This window comes from Tursiops truncatus, chromosome 11 (genome assembly GCF_011762595.2).
Source record: "Tursiops truncatus isolate mTurTru1 chromosome 11, mTurTru1.mat.Y, whole genome shotgun sequence".
NCBI classification, from domain to species: domain Eukaryota; kingdom Metazoa; phylum Chordata; class Mammalia; order Artiodactyla; family Delphinidae; genus Tursiops; species Tursiops truncatus.
In genome coordinates, this window is record NC_047044.1 from 64,458,038 (window position 1) to 64,483,494 (window position 25,457).

General features: G+C 37.9%; 1 protein-coding gene across 2 annotated transcripts in view; it reads left to right on the forward strand.

Annotated features, from left to right (window-relative positions):
- RPAP3 (RNA polymerase II associated protein 3) overlaps positions 1-18,408 on the forward strand; it is a 40,931-nt gene extending 22,523 nt beyond the window's left edge. For both annotated transcript variants that reach the window (XM_019934557.3, XM_073788776.1), the window contains exons 10-17: positions 4,488-4,609; positions 5,998-6,068; positions 6,185-6,286; positions 10,266-10,504; positions 13,932-14,118; positions 14,868-14,965; positions 15,432-15,532; positions 18,100-18,408. In XM_019934557.3, the coding sequence (XP_019790116.2) occupies positions 4,488-4,609; positions 5,998-6,068; positions 6,185-6,286; positions 10,266-10,504; positions 13,932-14,118; positions 14,868-14,965; positions 15,432-15,532; positions 18,100-18,185 (1,006 nt within the window). In that variant the 3' untranslated portion in view covers positions 18,186-18,408. The remainder of the gene's footprint in view (positions 1-4,487; positions 4,610-5,997; positions 6,069-6,184; positions 6,287-10,265; positions 10,505-13,931; positions 14,119-14,867; positions 14,966-15,431; positions 15,533-18,099) is intronic.
- The last annotated feature ends 7,049 nt before the right edge of the window (positions 18,409-25,457 follow it).

Below are 25,457 nucleotides of genomic sequence, written 5' to 3' on the forward strand. Positions count from 1 at the left end.
ATATATGGGTTTTGTTTTTTATCCATTCAGCCAGTCTGTGTCTTTTGGTTGGGGCATTTCATCCATTTACATTTAAGGTAATTAGCAATATGTATGTCCCTATTACCATTTTCTTAATTGTTTTGGGTTTGTTTTTGTAGATCTTTTCCTTCTCTTCTGTTTCTTGCCTAGAGAAGTTCCTTTAGCCTTTGTTGTAAAGCTGGTTTGGTGGTGCTGAATCTCTTAGCTTTTGCTTGTCTGTAAAGCTTTTGATTTCTCCATCGAATCTGAATGAGATCCTTGCTGGGTAGAGTAATCTTGGTTGTAGGTTTTTCCCTTTCATCACTTTAAATATGTCCTGCCACTCCATTTTGGCTTGCAGTTTCTGCTGAAAGATCAGCTGTTAACCTTATGGGGATTTTCTTATATGTTATTTTTTTGTTTTTCCCTTGCTGCTTTTAATATTTTTTCTTTGTATTTAATTTTTGATACTGTGATTAATATGTGTCTTGGCGTGTTTCTCCTTGGATTTATCCTGTATGGGACTCACTGCGCTTCGTGACTTTGATTGACTATTTTCTTTCCCATATTAGGGAAGTTTTCACCTATAATCTCTTCAGATATTTTCTCAGTCCCTTTCTTTTTCTCTTCTTCTTCTGGGACCCCTGTAATTTGAATGTTGGTGCATTTAATGTTGTTCCAGAGGTCTCTGAGACTGTCATCCATTCTTTTCATTCTTTTTTCTTTATTCTGCTCTGCAGTAGTTATTTCCACTATTTTATCTTCCAGGTCACTTATCCGTTCTTCTGCCTCAGTTTTTCTGCTATTGATTCCTTTTAGAGAATTTTTAATTTCATTTATTGTGTTGTTCATCATTGTTTGTTCACTCTTTAGTTCTTCTAGGTCCTTGTTAAACGTTTCTTGTATTTTCTCCATTCTATTTCCAAGATTTTGGATTATCTTTACTCTCATTACTCTGAATTCTTTTTCAGGTAGACTGCCTATTTCCTCTTCATTTGTTTGGTCTGGTGGGTTTTTACCTTGCTCCTTCATCTGCTGGGTGTTTCTCTGTCTTCTCATTTTGCTTATCTTACTGTGTTTGGGGTCTCCTTTTCGCAGACTGCAGGTTCGTAGTTCCCATTGTTTTTGGTGTCTTCCCGAAGTGGCTAAGGTTGGTTCAGTGGGTTGTGTAGGGTTCCTGGTGCAGGGGACTGGTGCCTGCATCTGGTGGATGAAGCTGGATCTTGTCTTTCTCGTGGGCAGGTCCGTGTCCAGTGGTGTGTTTTGGGGTGTTTGTGACCTTATTATGATTTTAGGCAGCCTCTCTGCTAATGGGTGGGGTTGTGTTCCTATCTTGCTAGTTGTTTGGCATAGGGTGTCCAGCACTAGCTTGCTGGTTGTTGAGTGGAGCTGGGTCTTAGCGTTGAGATGGAGATCCCTGGGAGAGCTTTTGCCATTTGATATTATGTGGATCTGAGAGGTCTCTGGTGGACCAATGTCCTGAACTTGGCTCTCCCACTTCAGAGGCACAGGCCTGACACCTGACTGGAGCAACAAGACCCTGTCAGGCACATGGCTCAGAAGAAAAGGGAGAAAAAAAGAAAGAGAGAGAAAAAAAAGAAATAAAATAAAGTTATTAAAATAAAAAAATTAAAAAGTAATAAAAAAAGAAAAGAAAAGAAAAAAGAGAACAACCAAACCAAAAAACAAATCCACCAATGATAACAAATGCTAAAAAACATACAAAAAACCCCCCAAAAATTAATGGACAGACAGAACCCTAGGACAAATGGTAAAAGCAAAGTTGTGCAGACAAAATCTCACACAGAAGCATACACATACACACTCACAAATAGAGAAAAAGGAAAAAAATATATCGTTGCTCCCAAAGTCCACCTCCTGAATTTGGGATGATGCGTTGTCTATTCAGGTATTCCACAGGTGCAGGGTACATCACGTTGGTTGTGGAGATTTAATCCACTGCTCCTGAGGCTTCTGGGAGGGATTTCCCTTTCTCTTCTTTGTTCGCATAGCTACAGGGCGTTCAGCTTTGGATTTGGCCCCGCCTCTTCGTGTAGGTCACCTGAGGGCGTCTGTTCTTAGCTTAGACAGGATGGGGTTAAAGGAGCAGCTGATTAGGGGGCTCTGGCTCACTCAGGCCGGGGGGAGGGAGGGTTACGGATGTGGGGTGAGTCTGCGGCGGCAGAGGCCGGCGTGACGTTGCAACAGCCTGAGGTGCACCGTGTGCGTTCTCCTGGGAAAGTTGTCCCTGGATCATGGGACCCTGGCAGTGGTGGCTGCACAGGCTCCTGGGAGGGGCAGCGTGGAGAGTGACCTGTGCTCGCACACAGGATTCTTGGTGGCTGCAGCAGCAGCCTCAGCATCCCATGCCCGTCTCTGGGGTCCGCGCTGATAGCCGTGGCTCATTCCCGTCTCTGGAGCTCGTTTTGGCAGTGCTCTGAATCCCCTCTCCTCGCACACCCCGAAACAGGGATCTCTTGCTTCTTAGGCAGGTCCAGACTTTTTCCCGGACTCCCTCCTGTCTAGCTGTGGCGCACTGGCCCCCTCAGGCTGTGTTCATGCTGCCAACCCCAGTCCTCTCCCTGCACTCCGACCAAAGCCCGAGCCTCAGCTTCCAGCCCCTGCCCGCCCCGGCGGGTGAGCAGACAAGCCTCTCGGGCTGGTGAGTGCTGGTCGGCACCGATCCTCTGTGCGGGAATCTCTCCGCTTTGCCCTCTGCACCCCTGTGGCTGCGCTCTCCTCTGTGGCTCCGAAGCTTCCTCCCTGCCCACCCCCTGTCTCCACCAGTGAAAGGGCTTCCTAGTGTGTGGAAACTTTTCCTCCTTCACAGCTCCCTCCCAGAGGTGCAGGTCCCATCCCTATTCTTTTGTCTCTGTTTTTTCTTTCGCCCTACCCAGGTATGTGGGGAGTTTCTTGACTTTTGGGTGGTCTGAGGTCTTCTGCCAGCGTTCAGTAGGTGTTCTGTAGGGGTTGTTCCACATGTAGATGTATTTCTGATGTATTTGTGGGGAGGAAGGTGATCTCCACGTCTTACTCTTCTGCCATCTTGAAGGTCTCCCTACGTGACTCTTATTTGTATCTTTTTCTAGTGTGTCTTTTAGATTCAGTTAATATCAGAAGTTTTCTCTTCTACATAGTGACTGCTGTCAGATATTACAGACTAGATGAGGAACAAGGAGAAGAGCAACTCTTTCAAACAGGAGTTTGACCTGAACCGAGATCTAAAGGGATAGTATGATTAGTGAGGTGAAAAAACAGGTCGAGTGTCCTCGTGCAGGTTCACAGGCACAGGAGTTGGAAATTCCATGGTACCTCTGGAAAGGACAAGTGGTTCATATGATGGCTGGCATGCAGGGGCAGTGATAGAGATAAGGCTGGAGCGTCATGCAAGCCCCCGACTTTGTGCTCTGCAGACTTTATTGTAAAATATGTGGGGACCATGCAGTATCTTGAATGGGAGAATGATATAATCAGTCAAGTAGAACATATACTGGTTGGGGCATGGACACGAACACACACAAACATGTTCTTTCTCTTGCTGAAAAGTGAATTAAAGAATTCAGAGGTGTTTAATCTTTTTCACCCTAGGTCTTGTTTTGAAGGTAGAATGGCATTCACTTAGGCCTTGGGAAGAATGTGATCACAGAAGATTCCTTTTTAAAAAAATATTTGTTATTATGAAACTTTTCATAATAAGCTCTATGTACCAAATCATCTAGTGTTCACTAGCCATACCTTTTTTGTCATATTTGTTTCAGCTGTTTTCCCCCGGAATTATTGTAAAGCAAATCAGAGACATTATGATATTTCATCCCTGAAGGATGTTTCATACATAACCACAATACCATTATTATGCCAAATAAATTCACAATAATTCATTAATGTCATTTTAATATATATGAGGGTCTCAAGTTTTTTCTATTGTTTGGTTTTTTTTTTAGCTTTTCTTAGCTTTTTGTTGTCATAAAGCAGTACTCAGACTGAATTAATTGCTGGTTGCATGACTGAGTAGAATTTATGAAAAGTAGTAGGTGGTATGCTTTCACGTATATAATGGATCCTGAGTTCTGTGTGTGCTGTTTTCCTTAGGTGATGTGTACTGTGGGTAAATATTAATGAAGTTTGGAGATTTAATGCCAGTTATAATTTTTATTATAGTAGCTGTACATACTGAGAGTTGGAGGGGAGGTACACTGCCAGCAGTGGTGTTCTTTTGTCTGCTCTACTCATATTTTATCATCATTAATTTCATCCTTCCAGCAGACTCATTCCTGACTTCCCCTTAATCTGATACCTTCTCTTTCCTCACCAGATGATTCCAAAATTTGGTGAGAATAAAAAATTTAAAAATTAGTCTTTTCCCTCAAACACAGATTTGGGAGCTGGTAATTGAAATTATATGTATATTTTTATATTAGAAACTCAGTTTATATGAAGTTTGCTGTAAGCTACATTTTTCCACTTGGTTGTTTTATCATGTTTAATAGGTATGAAGAGGCTGAAAAAGACTGCACACAAGCTATTTTATTAGATGGCTCATATTCTAAAGCCTTTGCCAGAAGGGGAACTGCAAGAACATTTTTGGGAAAGCTTAATGAGGCCAAACAAGGTAAGACTATTTTTATAACACCCGGCCCTCACTCTTCCTGTTGACACTCCTGTTATAGAAGCAGAGATTTGCATAGCCTTCCCATGTTTCAAGGATACAGAACCTAGAAAAGTACATTTTCTTTCACAGTTTAGATCATGAATACGTTTGTAGATTTGAAGGAATTCAGCTTCCATAGTGGACCTGGTTATCTTTTAATAGCATACAGTACAATCTGACCAAAATTAATGAAAAATTCGAATTATAGGTGAGAAGGAAAAAAGCAAGAAAAAGGCAAGAATGAAAAGGGAGTCAGCAACCAGGAGGTAGAGGATAATATGAGACTGTAGTGATGCCCCCGCTTTTTTTCTTATACTAGTTATTCTTATTTTTTCATGATCTTTTACATATTTATTCTGTTAGTTATTTTGAAGAACCAACTTACTTCTCTTGTGTGTTTTCTGTTTTACATATTTCTGCTTTTTATTTCCTTCCTTCATCTGTCTTTTGGCTTAATTTGCTGGTTTTCTAACTTCTTGACACATCAATGCTTACATAATTGGTTTTCAGCCTTTGTGTTTTGAATGTTCATTTAAATCTGGCAGTTTAAGTCTGGCTTCAGCTGTAGCCCATGCATTTCTTTATCATGGTAAAATAGACATAACATAAAATGTACTGTTTTAACCATTTTTAAGTGTACAGTTCAGTGACATTGAGTACATTCACATTGTTGTCAGCCATCACCATTACACATCTCCAGAACTTTTTCATCATTCCATTCTGAACATGCTACCCTTTTGACAATAACTCTCCATTCCCCCTTCCTCCAGCCCCTGGTAATCAACATTCTACTTTCTGTCTCTGAATTTGACTATTCTAGTACCTCATGTGAGTAGAATCATGCAGTAGTAGTAATCAAACAAGTAGTCATACAGTAGTAGTATCATACAGTAGAATCATACAGTAGTAGTAATCAAACAAGTCTCTGGCTTGTTTCACTTAGCACGTCTCTAAGGCTCATGCATGTTGTAGCATATATCAGACTTTGATTCCTTTTTAAGGCTTAATAATATTCCATTATCTGGGATTCTCTTAGATTCTGTCTTATGTTTGGTGATTACCCTGTCGTTTGTTAACAGTGTGAGTTTTGGTAAGTTAGATGACCTCTAGATCAAGGCCTCAGTTGTTTCACTGTAAAGTGGAGTTGTAGTCATGTTACATGAGAATTCATATAAAGCAACTAGAATAGCAGTTGGTAAATGTTAGTTCTTATTATTGCTCACCAGTTTCCTAGCATCCTGAGTAAAACTTCTTGAGATAAATATGGGGTTACTAACTAAATATATAATTTTTTGAACTCCATAAAGTATTTTCACTAATTTATTATATTTCTTAAAAATTCATTTTAGATTTTGAAACTGTTTTACTTCTGGAACCTGGAAATAAGCAGGCAGTGACTGAACTTTCCAAAATTAAAAAGGTATGCATTCTTTCCACCAAAATATGGTCTTATTTTCTGAAGCATAAACACATTTATTTGTTACGTGATTAACTTGAGCATATTTTGATAGTCATGGTTACAAATTTATTTTCAAGGAATTAATTGAGAAAGGACACTGGGATGATGTCTTTCTTGATTCTACTCAAAGGCAAAACGTGATAAAACCCATTGATAATCCACCTCATCTTGGATCAACTGTAAGTAAAGCCCTTTAATTTTTTCCCTTGCTATTTAAATATCAGTGTTCTATTAATAAGAGCTGAAAACAAATGTTGAGTTAGTAGACTCTGAAAAGAAATGTTGAAATCTCTTCCAAGAGCCATTTTTAGAATCTTTAAAAAATACTTCTTAGGAATATTGGCATAATCAAATTGGGGAAAATTGAGCTGTTTAAAGTTCTGGGGTAACTTTTTAAAGCGACTTTTAATTTAGCACTAAATATTTCTACATATTTTCTGGCTTTAAAGGAATTTGGAGCTGTTTTACATTTTGTAATTAAATATTTTTATTTCTATTACTATTATTTGAGATTGGGATTTTATTACAGTAGTGTTGCATCTTCTGTGGGGTTTGATCTAAAGTTAGCACTTTGGCAAACATCTAGTACAGGCATACCTTGTTTTATTGCACTTTGCAGATACTGCGTTTTTTACAGATTGAAGGTTTGTGGCAACCCTGTGCTGAGCAAGTCTATCAGCGCCACTTTTCCAATAGCATTTTCTTACTTCGTGTCCTTGTGTCACATTTTGGTAATTTTTGCAATATTTCAAACTTTTTCATTACTATCATATTTGTTATGGTGATCTGTGATCAGTGATCTTTGTTACTATTGCAAAAAGACTTGCTGAAGGCTCAGATGATGGTTAGCATTTTTTTGCAATAAAGTATTTTTTAATTAAGGTATGTACGTTTTTTTAAGACATAATGCTATTACACACTTAAAACAGTACAGTATAGTGTAAACATAACTTTTATATGCATTGAGAAACCAAAAGATTTATGTGACTTGCTTTATTGCAATATTCACTTTATTGTGGTGGTCTGTAACTGAACCTGCAGTATCTCCAAGGTATTGCCTGTATAGGCAGAGTTATTCTTAAGAATATACACTGCACATTGTTTTTGGTATGCCATACTGTTTTTCATTAAATCCAACAAAGCCAGTTTTTTCCTGCAATATTGGAACAGAAAGAGTAGCTGGTAAAATGCAGTGGTTTGTTTTGTTTATATATATAGATATGTATCTATATAGTGTGTGACTCTATGGTAATTTCTAACATTTACATGGTATTATATATAGAAATAATGAAAGATAAAATGCATATAGAAAAGTACATAGAACAAATTAAGATTTAAAGAATAAAGTGAACATCTGTGAAACCACCAACCAGGTCAAAAAATTGAAAGGTATCAGCCTCCAAAAATCTCCCTGTGTGCCCCTCACTGATCATGATCTCCCTACACCCTAGAAGTAACTGTTATGCATGGATGATGCTTTGAGAGAAATAACAATTTTACAAGGAAGTCGGAGCAGATATTTTTATCCTCCTTTTACGAAGGAAGGTGAGGCAAAGAAAGTTTTGTGTTTTGCCAAGCTCATAGTTCAAGTTAGTAAGAGATAGAGAAATTCTTTGTTTAATATTTTTCTTGGGTTCTTATTTTGACTTTATTCTTGAATTTTCTGAGATAATAATTGTTTCATGTGCCAGGCATAAATCTTAGTTGCTTTCATACATTTTCATATATCATGTTCATTTTCAAATATCATATTCACTTGCTATTATTCTATTAACAATAAAGGTGATTAAATGTTTAATCCAATGTGATTTAAACTTTTATCTCTTTGTAAAACTTTGTCACAGAAGTTAATTCAAAAGGTAAAAACAAAGCCTTTGTCAGACTTTTGCTGTCCATAATTATAAAGACATTACCATGTGGTAAATCAGATATCTGTGTATGGAAGAATGTCCCATGGCCAGTATACCCTAAACAGCTTTTATAAATCTGTTGGGTACTCTTCTCCCTCAGTTTAAAAATCAGTTTATGTTAATAGCTGTGAAAATGCAACATAAATTTGAATCTTTTGTGGCTGGATCTCAAAACAGAACACCTTCATGAATTGAGAGATCTGGGGTAAACCATTTTGTAACTGATCCAACAGAAACAAAATCATTATCCTAGTGGGAAGGGGAAAAATTGCTATTTATTTTTATAATAGGTCTCCATTTAAAAAAGTGGGCATTATTTAAAAAATAGTAGGTGCAGTTTGGTATGATGCTTTTGAGTTGATTTGAGCCCCATTTCATAAGCTTTAAAATTTTAGGCGAGTGTGAACCCTATGTGATTCTTACTTTTTCTACTTAAGTTGAGAATAACTCACAGGTTAGTTGAGATCAAAGGAAATAATGTCCAATAATGCTAAGGCAGTTTCACGTAAAACAAATGTTAATTTCCTTTTCAGTCATATATGTGTGAGGCCAGCTGGACACTGAGGAAAGTGGTCAGGAAAGAAAGGAAGGCCCAGGAGGTGGAGAAAAAAGAGTCCTGGGGTTACTTTATTCAAGCGAGAGGCTCGGTTGGGGTGTCCTGTGCTTGAGGGTTTGCAGCGGGGAGTACTGTTAATATATCTTCTATAGAGAGACTGTAGGAGAGCAGTAATGTAGGTCAGCTGGGCCTGGGGTTCCTAGGTAGGATGGTGGTAAATGAGAGTTTGTCCTGATCTCTTGGTCTCCACTAAAATATTTAATTTTTTTCGTTTTCCTGTTTCCCCATATAAAAAATTCACCTTTCTGCTTGGTCTCCTTTGTCTCTTTCTCCTTTTCTGTTTATTATTTTTTTTAAAAAATAATTTTATTTATTTATTTTTGGCTGTGTTGGGTCTTTGTTGCCGCACACAGGCTTTCTCTAGTTGCGGCATGCATTGATACAATTCAGTAGTTACAGTCTATTTTTTATAGTCTGTTCTTTAACACTATTTTTTAACACTAACACGTATCCATTCTTGGTCAATATCTTGATAGAAAACTATTGGTGTTGATAGTTATCAGCAAAGCAAAGGCCTTAGATTAACATGATTATCCTTAAAGATAGAACCGCTAAGGGGATTCTGTTAACAGACTTTTAATAGCTTTTTTATTTAATGTGCATTCATCTAGTAACACTCAGTTGTTACCATTAGGTCTTTTCTTAGTTATGCTAATGGAATGCCTGGTTTTAACACTGAGTTTAGTATATATGTCAAAAGTTTTCATATTTACAGCTTTCTGATTTAAAATTCAACTGTACAGTTGGAATGAAAACTTAGAGTATACTGAAGAACGTCTTTTATTAAAAAGCAAAGAGTATTACATGTAAACTTAGGAAGAAATTGAAAATATTTGCCACCTGTTATGATTGAAATAAATAGTGAATGCTATTTATATTAATAAATTAAAGACCATTATTGTGGTCAGGTACTTGCCAACTTTGTGTAAATTATTTGGCAAATCTTTAATTCTAGGCTGGTTTTATCCAGCAGTTAGGTTTTTGTTTTTGTTTCTTAAAAATATTTATTTATTTCCTTATTTGGCTGCATCAGATCTTAGTTGCAGGATCTTCGTTGCGACATGCAGGATCTTTTCTTTCATACAGAATGCAGGTTATTGCCTGGCCTTGTTCTACTTGCCTTCAGCCCACAATACTGATGTCACTTGGTCATATTTTTTTCTTGGCTTTGTTGCCTCTAGGATAAACTTCAAACTCCTTGATACAGCACACAAGTCCCTTTATAAGCTGCCTTTAAGCAGCCTTTCAGGCTTTGTCTCCACCTCTCCTCCCCTTGCACCAGCCCTACTGGACTTCTCACCTTTCCACTGACCATACCCTTCAACACTGCCATTCCTGGGTACTTTTTCTGTGAAGCCCCCCGATGTCAATTTTTATCTTCCTTCCTCTGTTCTTTTAGCACTTTGTACCTGTACCTTTTATAATGCATATTCCATTGCCTTGTAATTATTTATATATGCATCTTCTTTCCCCCATTTAGACCTACATATGGTAGTCTGGCAGTATGACTCCAAATTGAATTTACTTACAACTGGGATGTTGGCTGTAAAAACACTGTAACCTTTTAATTTATGCCCCTAAAATAGGAAACCTTTGTATGTTGATGCAAAGAATTGATTTTAATTGTTTTAGAAACCACTCAAGAAGCTTATTATCGAAGAAACTGGTAATTTGATACAGACTGTTGATGTGCCAGATAGCACTACTACTGCTGCTGCTCCAGAGCGTAATCCTATTAATCCAGCAAAGGTAACAGCAACCGCTGGCACAAGTAAGAAGAACTCAAGCCAGGATGACCTTCTGCCCACAAGTGATATCCCAAAAGCAAAAGTATTGAAAATAGAAGAAATCAGTGATACTTCAGCTCTGCAGTGAGTAGAAATACTTTTATCTGATAGTCATCTAGAATGGCAGTAATCCCACTAGAAAATAGATATTGCTGATGAGACTTCTGGTTTGTACTCATCCACATAGTTTTTTGAACTATCCAACTTTACATTGTAGTTTTTCTTTTAACTGTAAGAGAAGTTTTGCTGAAGGAATGATCACTATTCCTTTACCACACTGAGGACTTTAGAAATAAGAGAGAGTATCTTTTTAAAAAAATATATTTTAATTTTATTGGAGTATAGTTGATTTACAATGTTGTGTTAGTTTCAGGTATATAGCAAAGTGATTCAGTTACACATATACATATATTCATTCTTTTTTAGATTCTTTCTCAATATAGATTATCACAGAATATTGAGCAGAGTTTCCTGTGCTATACAGTAGGTCCTTGTTGCTTATTTATCTTATATATAGTAGTTTTTGTATGTTCATCTCAAGCTCCTGATTTATCCCTCCCCTCCACGTTTCCCCTCTGGTAACGATAAGTTTGTTTTCAATATCTGTAAGTCTGTTTCTGTTTTATAAATAAGTTCATTTATATCTTTTTCAAAAAAATTAGATTCCACGTATGAGTGGTATCACATGATATTTGTCTTTGACTTAATTCACTTAGTATGATAATCTCTAGGTCCATCCATGTTGCTGTAAATGGCATTATTTCATTCTTTTTTATGGTTGAGTAATATTCCATTATGTGTATGTACCACATCTTATTTATCCATTCCTCTTTTGATGGACATTTAGGTTGCTTCCATGTGTTGGCTGTTGTAAATAGTGCTGCAATGAACACTGTGGTACATGACTCTTTTTGAATTATGGTTTTCTCTGGGTATATGCCCAGGAATGGGATTGCTGGATCATATGGTAGTTCTGTTTTAAGTTTTTTAAGGAACCTCCATACTGTTCTCCATAGCAGTTGTACCAATTTACATTCCCATCACCAGTGTAGGAGGGTTCCCTTTTCTCCACACCCTCTCCAGTATTTATTGTTTGTAGATTTTTTGATGATGGCCATTCTGACTGGTGTGAGGTGATATCTCACTGTAGTTTTGATTTGCATTTCTCTGATAATTAGTGATGTTGACCATCTTTTCATGTGCATTTTGGCCATCTGTATGTCCTCTTTGGAGAAATGTCTGTTTAGATCTTCTGCCCATTTTTTGATTGGGTTTTTTGTTTTTTAGACATAGAGCTGCATGAGCTGTTTGTATATTTTAGAGATTAATCCCTTGTCGTTTGCTTCGGTTGCCAATATTTTCTCCCATCCTGTGGTTTCTTTTCGTTTTGTTGATGGTTTCCTTTGCTGTGCAGAAACTTTTAAGTTTAATTAGGTCCCATTTGTTTATTTTTGTTTGATCAGAAAAGGTATTACTGCAGTTTATGTCAAAGAGTGTTCTGCCTGTGTTTTCCTCTAAGAGTTTTATAGTATACAGGCTTACATTTAGTTCTTTGATCCATTTTGAGTTTATTTTTGTGTATGGTATTAGAGAATGTTCTAATTTTATTCTCCTACATGTAGCTGTCCAGTTTTCCCAGTACCATTTATTGAAGAGACTGTCTTTTCTCCATTGTATAGCCTTGCCTCCTTTGTCATAGATAGTTGACCATAGGTGTGTGAATTTATTTCTGGGCTTTCTAGCCTATTTTATTGATCTGTATTTCTGTTTTTGTGCCAGTACTGTACTGTTTTGATTACTCTAGCTTTGTAGTATAGTCTGAAGTCAGGGAGTCTGATTCCTCCAGCTCTGTTTCTCTTTCTCAAGATTGCTTTGGCTATTCAGGGTCTTTTGTGTTTCCATATAAATTAAAAATTTTTTTGCTCTAGTTCTGTGAAAAATGCCATTGGTAATTTGATAGGGATTGCATTGAATCTGTAGATTGCCTTGGGTAGTATAGTCATTTTGACAGTATTGATTTTTCCAATCCAAGAACATGGTATATCCTTCCATCTGTGTCATCTCTGATTTCTTTCATCAGCATCTTATAGTTTTCACAGTAGAGGTCTTTTGTCTCCTTAGGTAGGTTTATTCCTAGGTATTTTATTCTTTTTGATGCAGTGGTAAATGGGAGTGTTTCCTTAATTTCACTGTCAGATCTTTCGTTGTTAGTATATAGGAATGCAGGAGATTTCTGTGTATTAATTTTGTATCCTGCAACTTTACTGAATTAATTGATGAGCTCTAGTAGATTTCTGACAGCATTTTTAGGATTTTCTATGTATAGCATCATGTCATCTGCAAACAGTGATGAAAGTATCTTGAACAAATTGATTTTGTGCATTTTCTTTTCTAGAACTTCAGTAAATATGTTTCACTTTGTAATTCAGGATTTTTAATTTTTTATAGGGAAGCTTCATAAACAATGTAGAATTTAGGCATTATCATTATTCTAGCCATTAATATTTAAGATATTCATGGGCTCTTTAAATTTTGTTTGGAATTTTTCAAAAAGTCATGCATTTTCTTAATGATGAGAATATAAAAGACATAGTTTAGTAGTTTACTTTGGGGTGTTGAAATTTGATTCATATATTTTTGCATTGCTACTCAACAGTCCTATTAAAAGGTTTTTTTGTTTTAAACTTTGAACTTTAGTAGTTGTTTACAGTGACATTATAGATTGTGGGAAAACTTTAAGTAGGCAGGTTTTTTTTTGTTTTTTTTTTTTAAAGGAGGAAGCATTTCTTCCTTCTTGGAATATTTCTTGAAACTGTGGTAATTCCCATAATTCAGAGTGAAAGGTTGACTTGTGAGTATATGTGATATAATAATGCAGTGTATAGAAATGTTTTCTCAAAAGGTGGCCAGGCTATTAGCTCAGCTAATGAGAATAGTCATTACGTAACCAGCATCTGAAAATTTGCACAAGTATAATCTGTCTTGCCAAAAGTATACATATATTATCAGCTGAAAGAATTTACTACTGGCAGGATATAAATAGATAATACAGTATTAATAAAGTCAGAAATTTAAAAATCTCTGTTGATGTTTCCTTATATAAGCTTTGACTATTTGTGGTTCTTCTCTTTGTTTTTCTTTTTTATTATTATTATTTATTGATTTTTGGCTGCCTTTGGTCTTCATTGCTGCTTGCAGGCTTTCTCTACTCTTTGTTGCAGTGCACGGGCTTCTCATTGTGGTGGCTTCTCTTATTACAGAGCACGGGCTCTAGGCGCGTGGGCTCCAGTAGTTGTGGCACGTGGGCTCAGTATTTGTGGCTCACGGGCTCTAGAGCACAGGCTCAGTAGTTGTGGCGCACGGGCTTAGTTGCTCCGCGGCATGTAGGATCTTCCCGGGCCAGGGATCAAACCTGTATCCCCTGCATTGGCAGGCAGATTCTTAACTACTGCGCCACCAGGGAAGCCCTGTGGTTCTCTTCTAATTGTTTGATGCTTCTGAAATATTTCAGACCTGAAGTCAATTTGAAAAAGGATGTATGTCAGACTTTCAGTGAGAAGATTTCTATAGAGGTAGACAAAACACCTGCTCAGTTTATCAGGACTGCTCTTCCTCCAGTTCCTGCAAACTCATTTCAGCTTGAATCTGATTTCAGACAACTGAAAAATTCTCCAGATATGTTGTATCAATATTTGAAGGTAAGAGGGAGGAAGCTGGTAGTTCTCCTGTAAGTTAGAGGTCAAAGAACTTCTTTGGTCACTATATAATAATAGTACTATATTTGCTTATAATATGATTGTAGAAAATGCTCTTATCCCTTGCCTGATAACGTATATCAGCCTGGTCAGACCATTTTAAATATTTGCAACCAGTGAACCTCTGAAAAAGGTTCTGTGTTAAATTTTGTTTTCTAAAATAACTTAATCTAATTTCATACATCATGACTTAAACTTAATTCTTCATCCTTCAAGATGAGGAAAGAAGCTAAAATACATTGAGTGCCTTCTGTGTGCCAAGCAATGCTTGCAATATTTAGGCCGTCAGTTTCCTGAAAATGAGCTTTTATTTGCTCAAGAAAAAGAATTAACTCATATGAAATTCACCAAATAATGGATTTTTAGCATTGTCTTTTTCAAGTAGTTCTATTTTTTAAACTCTCTAATTCTTTTTATTGGTCCTTGAGAGCTCTCTTTCATTTCCTGTTTCTGTTGGGTAGTACACATCTCTCCATGAGATTTTTCTCTGTCTTGAACAGAGTGATTATTTTATAGTTCCTCTAACTTTCATTCTTCTATCATAGTTGCATTTCAGTATGACTCCATTATTATTCATTGAATACTAATGCATAATAGTTATTTTTTACTATGTTGAACTAAGCAATTATTATATAAATAGTTTGTGATTGTTGCCATAATTGAATTTTCTAACACCTTATATTTTTCCCAAGCAAATTGAACCATCCTTGTATCCCAAGCTGTTTCAGAAAAATCTAGATCCAGATGTATTCAACCATATCATTAAAATTCTGCATGACTTTTACATTGAGTAAGTAAGTTTAGTTATGCTTTCATGTTGTAATGCTCAGCTGTTTCTAGTGATTTGGGAACTTCGTTCTTTTTCATGTCATATTACCTTTTGTATAGCAAAATTAGCTCTCTTATAAATTTAGCTGTTGCAGAAGTTGTAAAGAGATGACAAGTACAAACAATGAAAAAGGAAATGATTAGGAGGAAAAATGACTTAAAATTTTTTTAGAGAAAGGTAGAGTATGGAAGTGGCAAATATTATAGCAGATTAATAACGTCTGTGCTGTGCCACACATTTAAGAATATTACAGTTTTTTCAGTTGACTTGATAAAATTCTTCATTTGGGCACTTAAAATATAGACAGTATGCAGGGGAAAATGATACATGAAGACCTTATTTATATATAATTAGAAATATTATTTTAGTAAGCAGACAATGAGCTGCTTTTAATTGATCATTTGTTTTTTTATTTGGATTATTTCAGGAAAGAAAAGCCATCACTCATCTTTGAAGTCTTACAAAGACTTTCTGAACTAAGAAGGTTTGATATGGCAGTGATGTTTATGTCAGAACCTGAGAAGAAAAGTGAGTTCTGTGAAGAAAGCTTTTTCATATCTCTTTATTCTTGTGTGTTCCTTTATTCAACAAATGATAGCAAATATTTATTGAATGTCAATTATGTACAATTAAATTAATTACAATTAAGCTAATTAAATTGAATTACTATTAGATTAAGTAAAGTTAAATTTTTTCATCCTGACAACAACTTTGTGAGGTGTAGGTATGATTATCATTTTGGTTTTACAAAGGAGGAAACTGAAGCATACACAGGTAAGGAACTTGACCGAGGTTCCATAGCTAGGAAGCCAGACCCAGGAGTTAAACTGAGGTGTTCTGGGCTCTTCTACTAGAAAACACAGTGATAATGTAATGGTTGAGCTCCTGGCATGATGGAGCTCGTGCAGGGTTCCTGCCACAGGAGCTTGCAACCGGGCGTGGGTGCATCGGAGGTCTCACCCATTTTTTTGAGCTAATTTCCTTGAGTTTCTTTGATTTAAGCTGAATTCTCAAAAAAGTGCAGGAGTCAGATGAAGGAGGTGGGAATGTGCAGAGGTTTTGAGGCAGGAGAGAGCAAATTGAGCTCAGAAAATTAAAAGGAGTGCAGTGTGGCTGGATTGTAGAGTTAGAGGGTAGAAAGAGGCAGGTGATGAGCCTGAGGAGTTAGATCCCTTGTTTATTTCTACATCTCAGTCTTTGGCATAAAATGTCAGTTTTGGGGAAAGCTAATTTAAGTAAAATCAAACTATGGAGAAACTTCAATTACAATTGACCCTTGAACAACATGGGAGTTAGGGGCGCCAACCCTCCACACAGTTGAAAATCCACGTACAATTTTATATTCGGTCCACAGGATGTGAGGTTCCTCATTCACAGATTCAGCCAACCATGGATCATGTAGTGCTATAGTGTTTACTATTGAAAAATATCCTCCTGTAAGTGGATCTGTGCAGTTGAAACCTGCGTTTTTCAAGGGTCAGTTGTACTTGGAGTTTTAAGGCTATACTGTAGTTTTAGGAAAAAGAGAAAAATCATTAGAATGCAGGAGTACCAGTTTTTTAGTTTAAAAATAGCAAAAACTATGATTTTCAGATACTTTCTGGACTAAACATACTTTGGGCTCCTTTTCTGTTTCTTCTTTATGTATGTAGCAGTGACATTGAATCTGAATCACTAAGAAAAATACTCTGTATGTTGAACTTAGGGAAGTGGACATGTAATTTAGAGAGATTCCTAATAGGGGTAAACCAAAAGAAGTTTCTGCTTAATCTTTAATCAGAAACAGTCCCTTAAAGTATTATCTGCATTCAGTTGAATGCAGACCTCATTTTTTATCACTTTTTTTAGTCATTCTGCCCCACCTCACTGACTTTGTGTCTTTTTAATATACCAAATCACCAAACTTCTTATAGCCTCAGGGTCTTTGTGTTTGACTTACCCCTCAGCCTAGACTATCCTCCCCTGCCTCTTCCTCACTTCATGCAGTTTCCACCTAATAGTCACCTCCTCAGAGACACCTTTCCTCACAGGCCTACTCACAGTAACTGCCTGCCTCCCTTTCCTCATCACCCTCTGTCATCTTACCTCGCTTTATTTTTCTTCATAATACAGAACGAGCTGACAGTATTTTAAGTATTTGTTTATTATTTCTCTCTCCCTAATAGAATGGAAGCTCCATGACAGCAGGAACTTTGTCTACCTTGTTCTCTAGGTCTCAGCGTGTAGAACGGTGCTTAGTACATAATAACCTCTTAGTATAAGTGCATGAGTGAATGGATTTCTTGCCACTATGATGTGATAACTTGAAGTGTGCTCAAAGAATGTGAGTTGGCCCTTCAGACTGGCCTCTACCAGCAGTACTGTCTTGGTGGGGTCACCACTGTCCACTAAGTTAAACATGGGAAGCACTTACAGTGGTTCCTGGCGTGTAACTTAATATTCAATAAATAGTAGCTGCTGTTGTCTTTTATTATGTCATTATTATTAAAAACTGTTAGCTAGTTTTAATGTTGAGGAATGTATGAACTATAATAGCGTTTTCCATAGTGTTGAGTGTAGACCGGCCATTTCAGTGGTATGAAAGATATTAAATGACTCATAAGCAAATCTTTTTTTAACTTTTAATTGTTATTATAAAAATGTACAGCTTGCCAATCAAACATGATTTTTGTGAATGTTATTGCTAATTCTTAATTTATAGTAGTGATATAAATTTTTCTTTTAAAATAAAATGATTTAAGTTTTGAAAAAGTTAATTGGAATATTAAATAAGTAAAAGTATACTTGTTACACAGGTCAAAAATCTTTAGGGTAGTACAGAATGAATTATGTTTCATCTGCAAAGTTAATGTCATTGAGGATGTAGGGGAAATTTTTTACTGCCAAAGCAAAATATTCTGCTAAGAAACATCATTGGACTGCTGTATAGTTTTCTGTTCTCAGGTTGGCTTTTTAAATATCTGAATTAGAATTTATAAATAATCCTAATGATTGCTTTATAATGTAAAAAATATTTAACAGATTTGATTACTCCCTTTAATTTTTGCCTTACTTTTTAAAAATGGAGATTAAAATGAATTTTTTTTCTTTTTCAGTTGCACGTGTATTATTCAATCACATAGACAAATCAGGATTGAATGATAATTCTGTTGAAGAACTCAAGAAAAGATATGGTGGTTGATTTCCATTTTTACTGAAATTATTGCCTTTGGATTTCATATGTAAATTTTTTTCTACTGAAAATAAAATGTTTTGCTTTTTAAGAAAATGATATACAGGAAAAGTACCATTTTTGGATGTAAGCTAATTAAATATAAAGTGAATTGTGATTTAACTAGTGAGAAATATACTTAAGTGAACTATTTATACGTTTTTTTCTGAAAATAAAAATATAAATAATGAGGTATACTTGTAAAGATCGGTGTTTTATGTCATTTTATTTTATTATTTTTATCAACAAAATTTTTTTTATTTTTATCTTTGGCTGCGTTGGGTCTTTGTTGCTGTGTTTGGGCTTTCTCTAGTTGTGGTGAGCGGGGGCTACTCTTCGTTGCGGTGCACGGGCTTCTCGTTATGGTGGCTTCTCTTGTTGCGGAGCATGGGCTCTAGGTGCACAGGCTTCAGTAGTTGTGGCATGCAGGCTCAGTAGTTGTGGCTCACGGGCTCTAGAGCGTGGGCTCAGTAGTTGTGGCGCACGGGCTTATTTGCTCCGTGTGGCATGTGGGATCTTCCTGGGCCAGGGCTTGAACCCGTGTACCCTGCATTGGCAGGTGGATTCTTAACCCCTGTGCCACCAGGGAAGTCCTATAAGTCATTTTAAATGTTAAGTTTAGATACATTCTCAGTGCCCCGTAAGTGTTACATTTTTAAAAATATTTTCATGAGTTTTTATAACCACATGACAAGGTTGCTTCCTTAGCATATGAATAAAGTTATATAGAGGGAGTTAAGTAGATATCAGATTGTTTCATTATAAAATGTTTTCGTACCATTGTGCCAGTTCACTATCACAAAATTGCTTAGTTGCAGGATGTGTATTTTTAGTATTTATGTTGAAAGGAGACTTTCAGTTAGACTTTGTAAATAGGTTACTTAGAGAGTCACAGCGTACTTAAATTTCAGTGCTACAGCTGTTTTTCCTCATGATATCCATGTCCATGTTATATGTCAACTGAATGCAGGTAATCTAAAGCAAGGTGTAAAAGTTTAAAAACTAGGAATGTTTAAGGTAGTAATTAGTGTATAGCTTGTGTGTGCGTGGCTCATGTGAGTGTGGTGTCTGTGAGCTTTTGAAATCCAGGCTAGTGTTCTACTTATCCTCGTTCTGCATGGTCCCTGGCCCAGTCCTTTGCACAGTTAGGTGCCCACTTGGTAAATTAAATTGAATATAAAATTTAATTGAATTGATGGTAGGAATCAATTTTAGTAAATGTTCAAAGTAGCAACTTAGCAAATTTTGGGCATCCTGTAAATATTGCTAAAATCAATTTAATTTTAGAGGCTGTCATGTTAAAAAAAATACTAGGTCACCATCCTATAGCTGTTAGCATCAATAAGACAGTCAAATTTAAGACTTTATTTTTGTTGCAGCATACATATTATTATGCCTACAATTCCTTGAGGAATAATCAATCTGTTTAAAAAGATAATTTTCCCAGTTCATGGTATAACTTATTAGATCATAATTTGTATAGCTCAGTGTTTTACTACATGCTTGGAGTTTATTAATGTTATATGTTGCTAAATGTATAGTCTTATGATATATAAACAGGCAATGAAATTTAGTCATAAAGTATAGCTTATACATAATAATAATAGAATGACTTGAGTTTTTCTTAAGTCATTAATAAGAAGGTGATTTTGCAGGGATTTTGCAGTCATTAATAAGAAGGTGATAGGCAGGAGGGTGCTTGTGGGGGCTTGGCTGTGGGGAGGTGGCTGAGAGGGTGGGAGCCAGGGCATGAAGGGCCTTCCACACAGTGACAGAGAGGCTGGTTTTCTGAAAGTGATGGGGAACCACTCAAGGTTTTAAGAAAGAGAGTGACATGTGGTTTGAGTTTTAAGATCATTCTGGTAGCAGTGATGAGCAGTGGATTGGTGATGGTGTGGCTAGAAACGGGGAGACCAATTGAAGAATACAAGAATGCAGGAGATAAATAACATTTGAACTAATAATAATGGGTAACATGAAGTACTGCCTATTTGCCTGACATTAGGGGCTTTATGTCTTTTTTCATTTAAATCCTCAACAAACCTAGGAGGTAGGTTCTGTTATCTCCACTTTACAGATAAGGAAATTGAGGCATATATCGGTTATGTAACTTGCCTATGGTCACCTGGTAACAGGTAGTCTGTATCCAAAGGCTACTTGCCCAACCACCATTCTATACTATGCTGACTGGTGCAAAGGGATGGAAGACAGGTTGAGTTTAAGATATCTTAAGGAGGGAGAATCCACAGGGCGTGGTGGTATTCATTCACGTCTATTCAAACATTTCTTGAGTGTCTGTAATGTGCTGGTAGGTGACTAAGCACCGGGGAAAACACAGGCCCAGTTTCTGCCCGCCAGTAGCTCGCAGTGTAGCTGGGGAGTCAGATAAACCAGCAGTTGCAGTACAGTGTCATGAGTGCCTTGATAGTTTGGAGAGGGCACTGGGGGAGCACAGAGGGTGCAGCTCTGAGTCAGACTGGGTGGCACAGGGAAGGAGGAGGCAGTGTTTGATATGAGATTTGAGATATGAGAACGATGGTCCAGGTGCATGATGGGAGGGAAAAGGTCCTGGCAGAGGGATCAGCATAGGTGGAGGTCATGTAACATGTCATGAGCCCCTTGACTTGCCCTGGGGGTTGTAGGCAATTCCATGCACTATCAAGACTGTTGTATGGGATAGAGTTTGAATTTGATTGGCTACAGTCTCCTTTCGTTTGTTTTATTGTTTGTTTTTTTAATTTTATTTTTTTATTTATCTTTGGCTGCGTTGGGTCTTTGTTGCTGTGCACGGGCTTTCTCTAGTTGTGGCGAGTGGGGGCTACTCTTCGTTGCGGTGCGCGGGCTTCTCATTGTAATGGCTTCTCTTGTTGCGGAGCATGGGCTATAGGTGCGTGGGCTTCAGTAGTCGTGGCACGTGGGCTCAGTAGTTGTGGCTCGTGGGCTCTAGAGCGCAGGCTCAGTAGTTGTGGCTCACAGGCTTAATTGCTCCACGGCATGTGGGATCTTCCCGGACCAGAGATTGAACCTGTGTCCCTCCATTGGCAGGTGGATTCCTAACCACTGTGCCACCAGGGAAGTCCCTCCTTTCATTTGTTTTTATTTGTTAATTTTTCATGTGCGCGCATCCTGACTCCATACTAGATTTTAAGCTCCTTGATGGTCGTGACACTGTCATGTGTGTTCTTAGTGCTAACATTGGCCTTGTTCATGACAGAGGCTCCGTTAACGTTTATTGATAGATCAGTCTTACCACCTTTCTTCTTAGATTAGGCTAGAGTTAGTGCATTTCTTCTCTCACTGTGGTTATTTAATGTAGGACGCTCATTAATCCTGGCTCTAGGAAAACAGTTTCTCCTTAGTGAGATTCAGTGATGTTGAAACCAACTCACAAAGAAGCTATCAATTTAGTTTACCACATACCAAATCCTTCCTTTTTTGGGGGCTGCTACTGATTGGCTTTGATTGCAGACATTTTGCTACAGCTAATCTTCACAGATGTGGTTAAAGAAACCTTGTTTTCATGCTTTTAAAAATCTGAAAAGGTAGAAAGTAGACTTTCAGGCACATTGGCTTTTGAAAAAGAGGTGAGAGATTCAGTTGTTTCCATGAAGTGAGTTATAAAGCAGGTGGCATTACAAAATAAAGCAGAATGTCTAATTCACTGGAGAATTACACTGTTCACAACTTTTCCACAGAAATCACTTGGAAAATAGAAGAAAAATGAAACTATACATCGTATGGGTTATCCCCATATCAGTAGGATTAAAATCAATAATAATTTGGGGCAAAAAAGGACTTGGTTAAAAAGCCTTTTTAACATGATTGTTTTATTGAGCTTGTGCAGGTATAAAAACTCAACTATTTCTCCTTGAAGCATGAGGATGGATAGCTTCCCTTTAACTCAGCCCTAACACCAGCTCATCTAGCCGTAGGACATTTAACAAGATGAGTGATGTCTTTTACTTCTATACAGCAGTCCACGTGGCCTTCTAATCCCAGCCTGGCAGTGGTGAGGAGGCAGAATTCCTTACATCTGAAAAGGGCTGCTCCTACTTGAGAACCTCAGTATGTGGAAACCTTCATTAACTGATGCTTACTGTGGAGTTTAAAAGTAAGCAGAAAAGGCCTCTGGGTAATTGTACTTCATAAATGTTCATCTGCTGTGTATGCCGCACTAGATGCAACTCTTGTGGCGACTGTGGTTAATAGTGCAGAGGGCCTACGGAGGGCTTGGTGTCTCAGTTCTCCTAGGCTCTTCCTATCCCAGGATCCGGGGCCGTGGGCAGCTTATCTAAGAAGACAGCACTCCTTCGCTTTGTGTTGACTTCTCTGATGGCAACCAGCCGAGCACATGGGAGATGGGAGACAGTAGATTCCCACGTAGCTCATGGAATCCGTGTGGTGCCTTGGCAGCGACTGGTGCTGTGCTGACAGCTGCAAAGCCAGCAGGACTGAGAGTGATGAAAGGCTCAACGGAGGTACGGTTCTGGAGCTGGAGATGTGGGGAACAGACAGGGAAGGTTGCAGGGAGAAGGTGGGGTCTGAGCGGGCCTCAAAGGACAGGTGGGATCTGGGTAGGTGGGGGAGGGGTGACGACATTCTAACTGTCCTGAGTGGCAGATGGGTAGTAAAATGGCAAAGTGGAAATTGCTGTGACGGCAGTTCCCTAATGGCACAGCAAAACCCAGTGCTGTTCACGCAGGAGAGGTCGCAGGGAGAAGAGCAGTAGTAGACTTGTCATTTGGTGTGTTTCCTGGAGGATCTTATATTTTACATAATGACCCTGCAGCATTTAAACTTCACGTTTTGAAATAATCAGCTTGAGGGGTCAGAGAATAAAAGGGAACAGGCCATGTAGTTGACATGGGTAAAACTAAATTTAGGCCTCATTAGAATCCTTCTTTTGTTTATTATCTCTGGGGAATAGTGTAAATGAGGAAGGTATGCCTGAGTTCCAGTGGTCTGGTTTAATCTACTGAAACTAATCTGCTTGCTTTACCGACCAACATTTAAAACCATCAAATTGAACATATTGATGATGACCCTGAGGCCGATGATGGGGGAAAATAGTTTCATGAAACCAAGGACATCCCTTGGGTGGTGTGGGGCCGATGAAATCAGGATAAAATATGCAACTTAATAAAGGTTGAGTATAGAAATATTGAAAAGTGTGTGAAAATGTTGTCAGTAATAAGAGATTCTCAGCTGCTAACACGCTACTGAAATACATCAAATGCTCTTCCAACCCCTGTCCGGTTGTCTTTCACTGATGAGCCTCCCGAGTTGCTTCCTGTCTGGGGGTGGAGGCCTACTGTATTTGCATAGAGCAGAGCACAGTTGGGCGCAGGATAAATGCTCACTGAATGGAAGGGAGTGGAGCTGGAGACAGTTGTTGCTGTGTATTGTCCACAAACACCAGGCAAAAGTGATGCTGAATTAATTCAGTTTTACAAAAGGAGAGTTTAAAAAAACAGCCATTCCTATAGCCAGAGTGGGGAAGACACACAAGGGTAGATGACTCAATCATTCCATTAATCACGTAGCAGAATGGAATTTGCAGCACCGTTTAGAATACATCTGGAATTTTGTCCCGAAGAATCAGGACCATAGAGAACATACAGTTTTTATCACAACAGTGTGCTCTGTGCTGTATAGTTTTCTTGACACTTCGTCCTATTTGACCTTTGAAACTTGAGAGATTTAGGGCAGCACTTAGGTTAAATTATTTGCTCAAAGTCATGTGAATAGTGATATAACTCAGAACTCTGTGCTGGTTCCAGAAACCTCTATCAGGTCTCCTCACATGGAATCCAGTAATGGTATGGACTTTACTGAGTCAAGTTTTCCACCACAAACCACTGAGTGTGGACTCAATGGGAACTAGAACTAGTCTGCATATCAGTGGGATATAAACATGCAATGTGTTTTCAAGAGATGGTTTCCATAGCACATTACTTGGCTCATAATAGGAAGTTAATAAATATTTGCTGAATAAATGAATGAATGGATTCAAGTACTATAGAATGGGCTGAAGAATCCAGATGAAGAGCCTTTTAAGTTTGGCTCAAAGCACTTGCCTGAACGTTAAAGACCTTTTCATCGTCAATGGGGATTATTTCAGTTCTCTTTTACAGGACTGTGTTCAGAGAGCTCCTACCCGCAAACATTTTTTGAATACTAAATTAGTGTGGAAAGGGAATAGGAATTTTGTGGAACTCTCTTATTGGTCCTAACAGTTCAAACAGACTAGTGATACTGTTAGCTACCATTTGTATGCACTCTGTTGTATGCTGGGCACTGTACCAGGGCTTTGCATATATCATCTCACTTAATGCTTACAATATGCTCAGAGAGATAGGCTGTCCTGTGAAGCTGGGAGTCCAGCAGAGGTCAGACTGACTTAGACACTCTTACTTCTACGCTGCAGTCACAGCTGAACAATCTTCGTGATAACACAAAAGCAGGACCACGGGAGAGGCAGGCTGGCAGCTGGGATTTCTTTATTACTGCCACCCCCTGGATCGTCAGAAAATAGCATGTACGTGGCCGAAAGCATAGGAGTCAAAATGAAAGTGAATTTATTGTTTATTGAGGTAACACTGGTTTATATATAACATTATTTAAGTTTCATGTGTATGACATTATGTTTCTACTTCCATATACACTATAGTGTGTGCTCACCACCAAAATTCCATCTGTCACCATTCAGTTGACCCCTTTTACGCATTTTTCACACCCCAAAGTCAGTGCCCCATACTGACCATGTCAGAGGCCCCACCGTCCTACACCAAGCAGAGTCCCCTTTTCCACTTTCACAAGGTCTTTCTAGGGACCCGTAGGATGTGGAAGGGTATTCTTCCTTCAGTACTTTAGTGCATGGGACCTGGATCTAAAATAAATATCAGACCGGGCTTTGAAGAGGAAGAGACGTCCCAAAAATGCAGTCAGAACGCAGTGTGCAGAAATGTCTGTCTTTCCTTGGGCCAGAGAGAGGGAAGTACATGTTTGTGTGTGTATGCACGCCCGCGTGTGCGGTGGGAAATGGCTGTGTCTGTATATGATAGTCGTGTGTTTTAACTACCGGCATACAGGGATACCTGTTTCTCTTCTATTTTCCCTGCCTCCCAGTTTCTACCATCAATAAATTGTTTTGATATTTACTTTATAGAGTCCATTTACGTAATAAAATATAGTGATTTTGCTTTTTATAGTGATTTGCTTTTTTGATTCCATGGAATCATG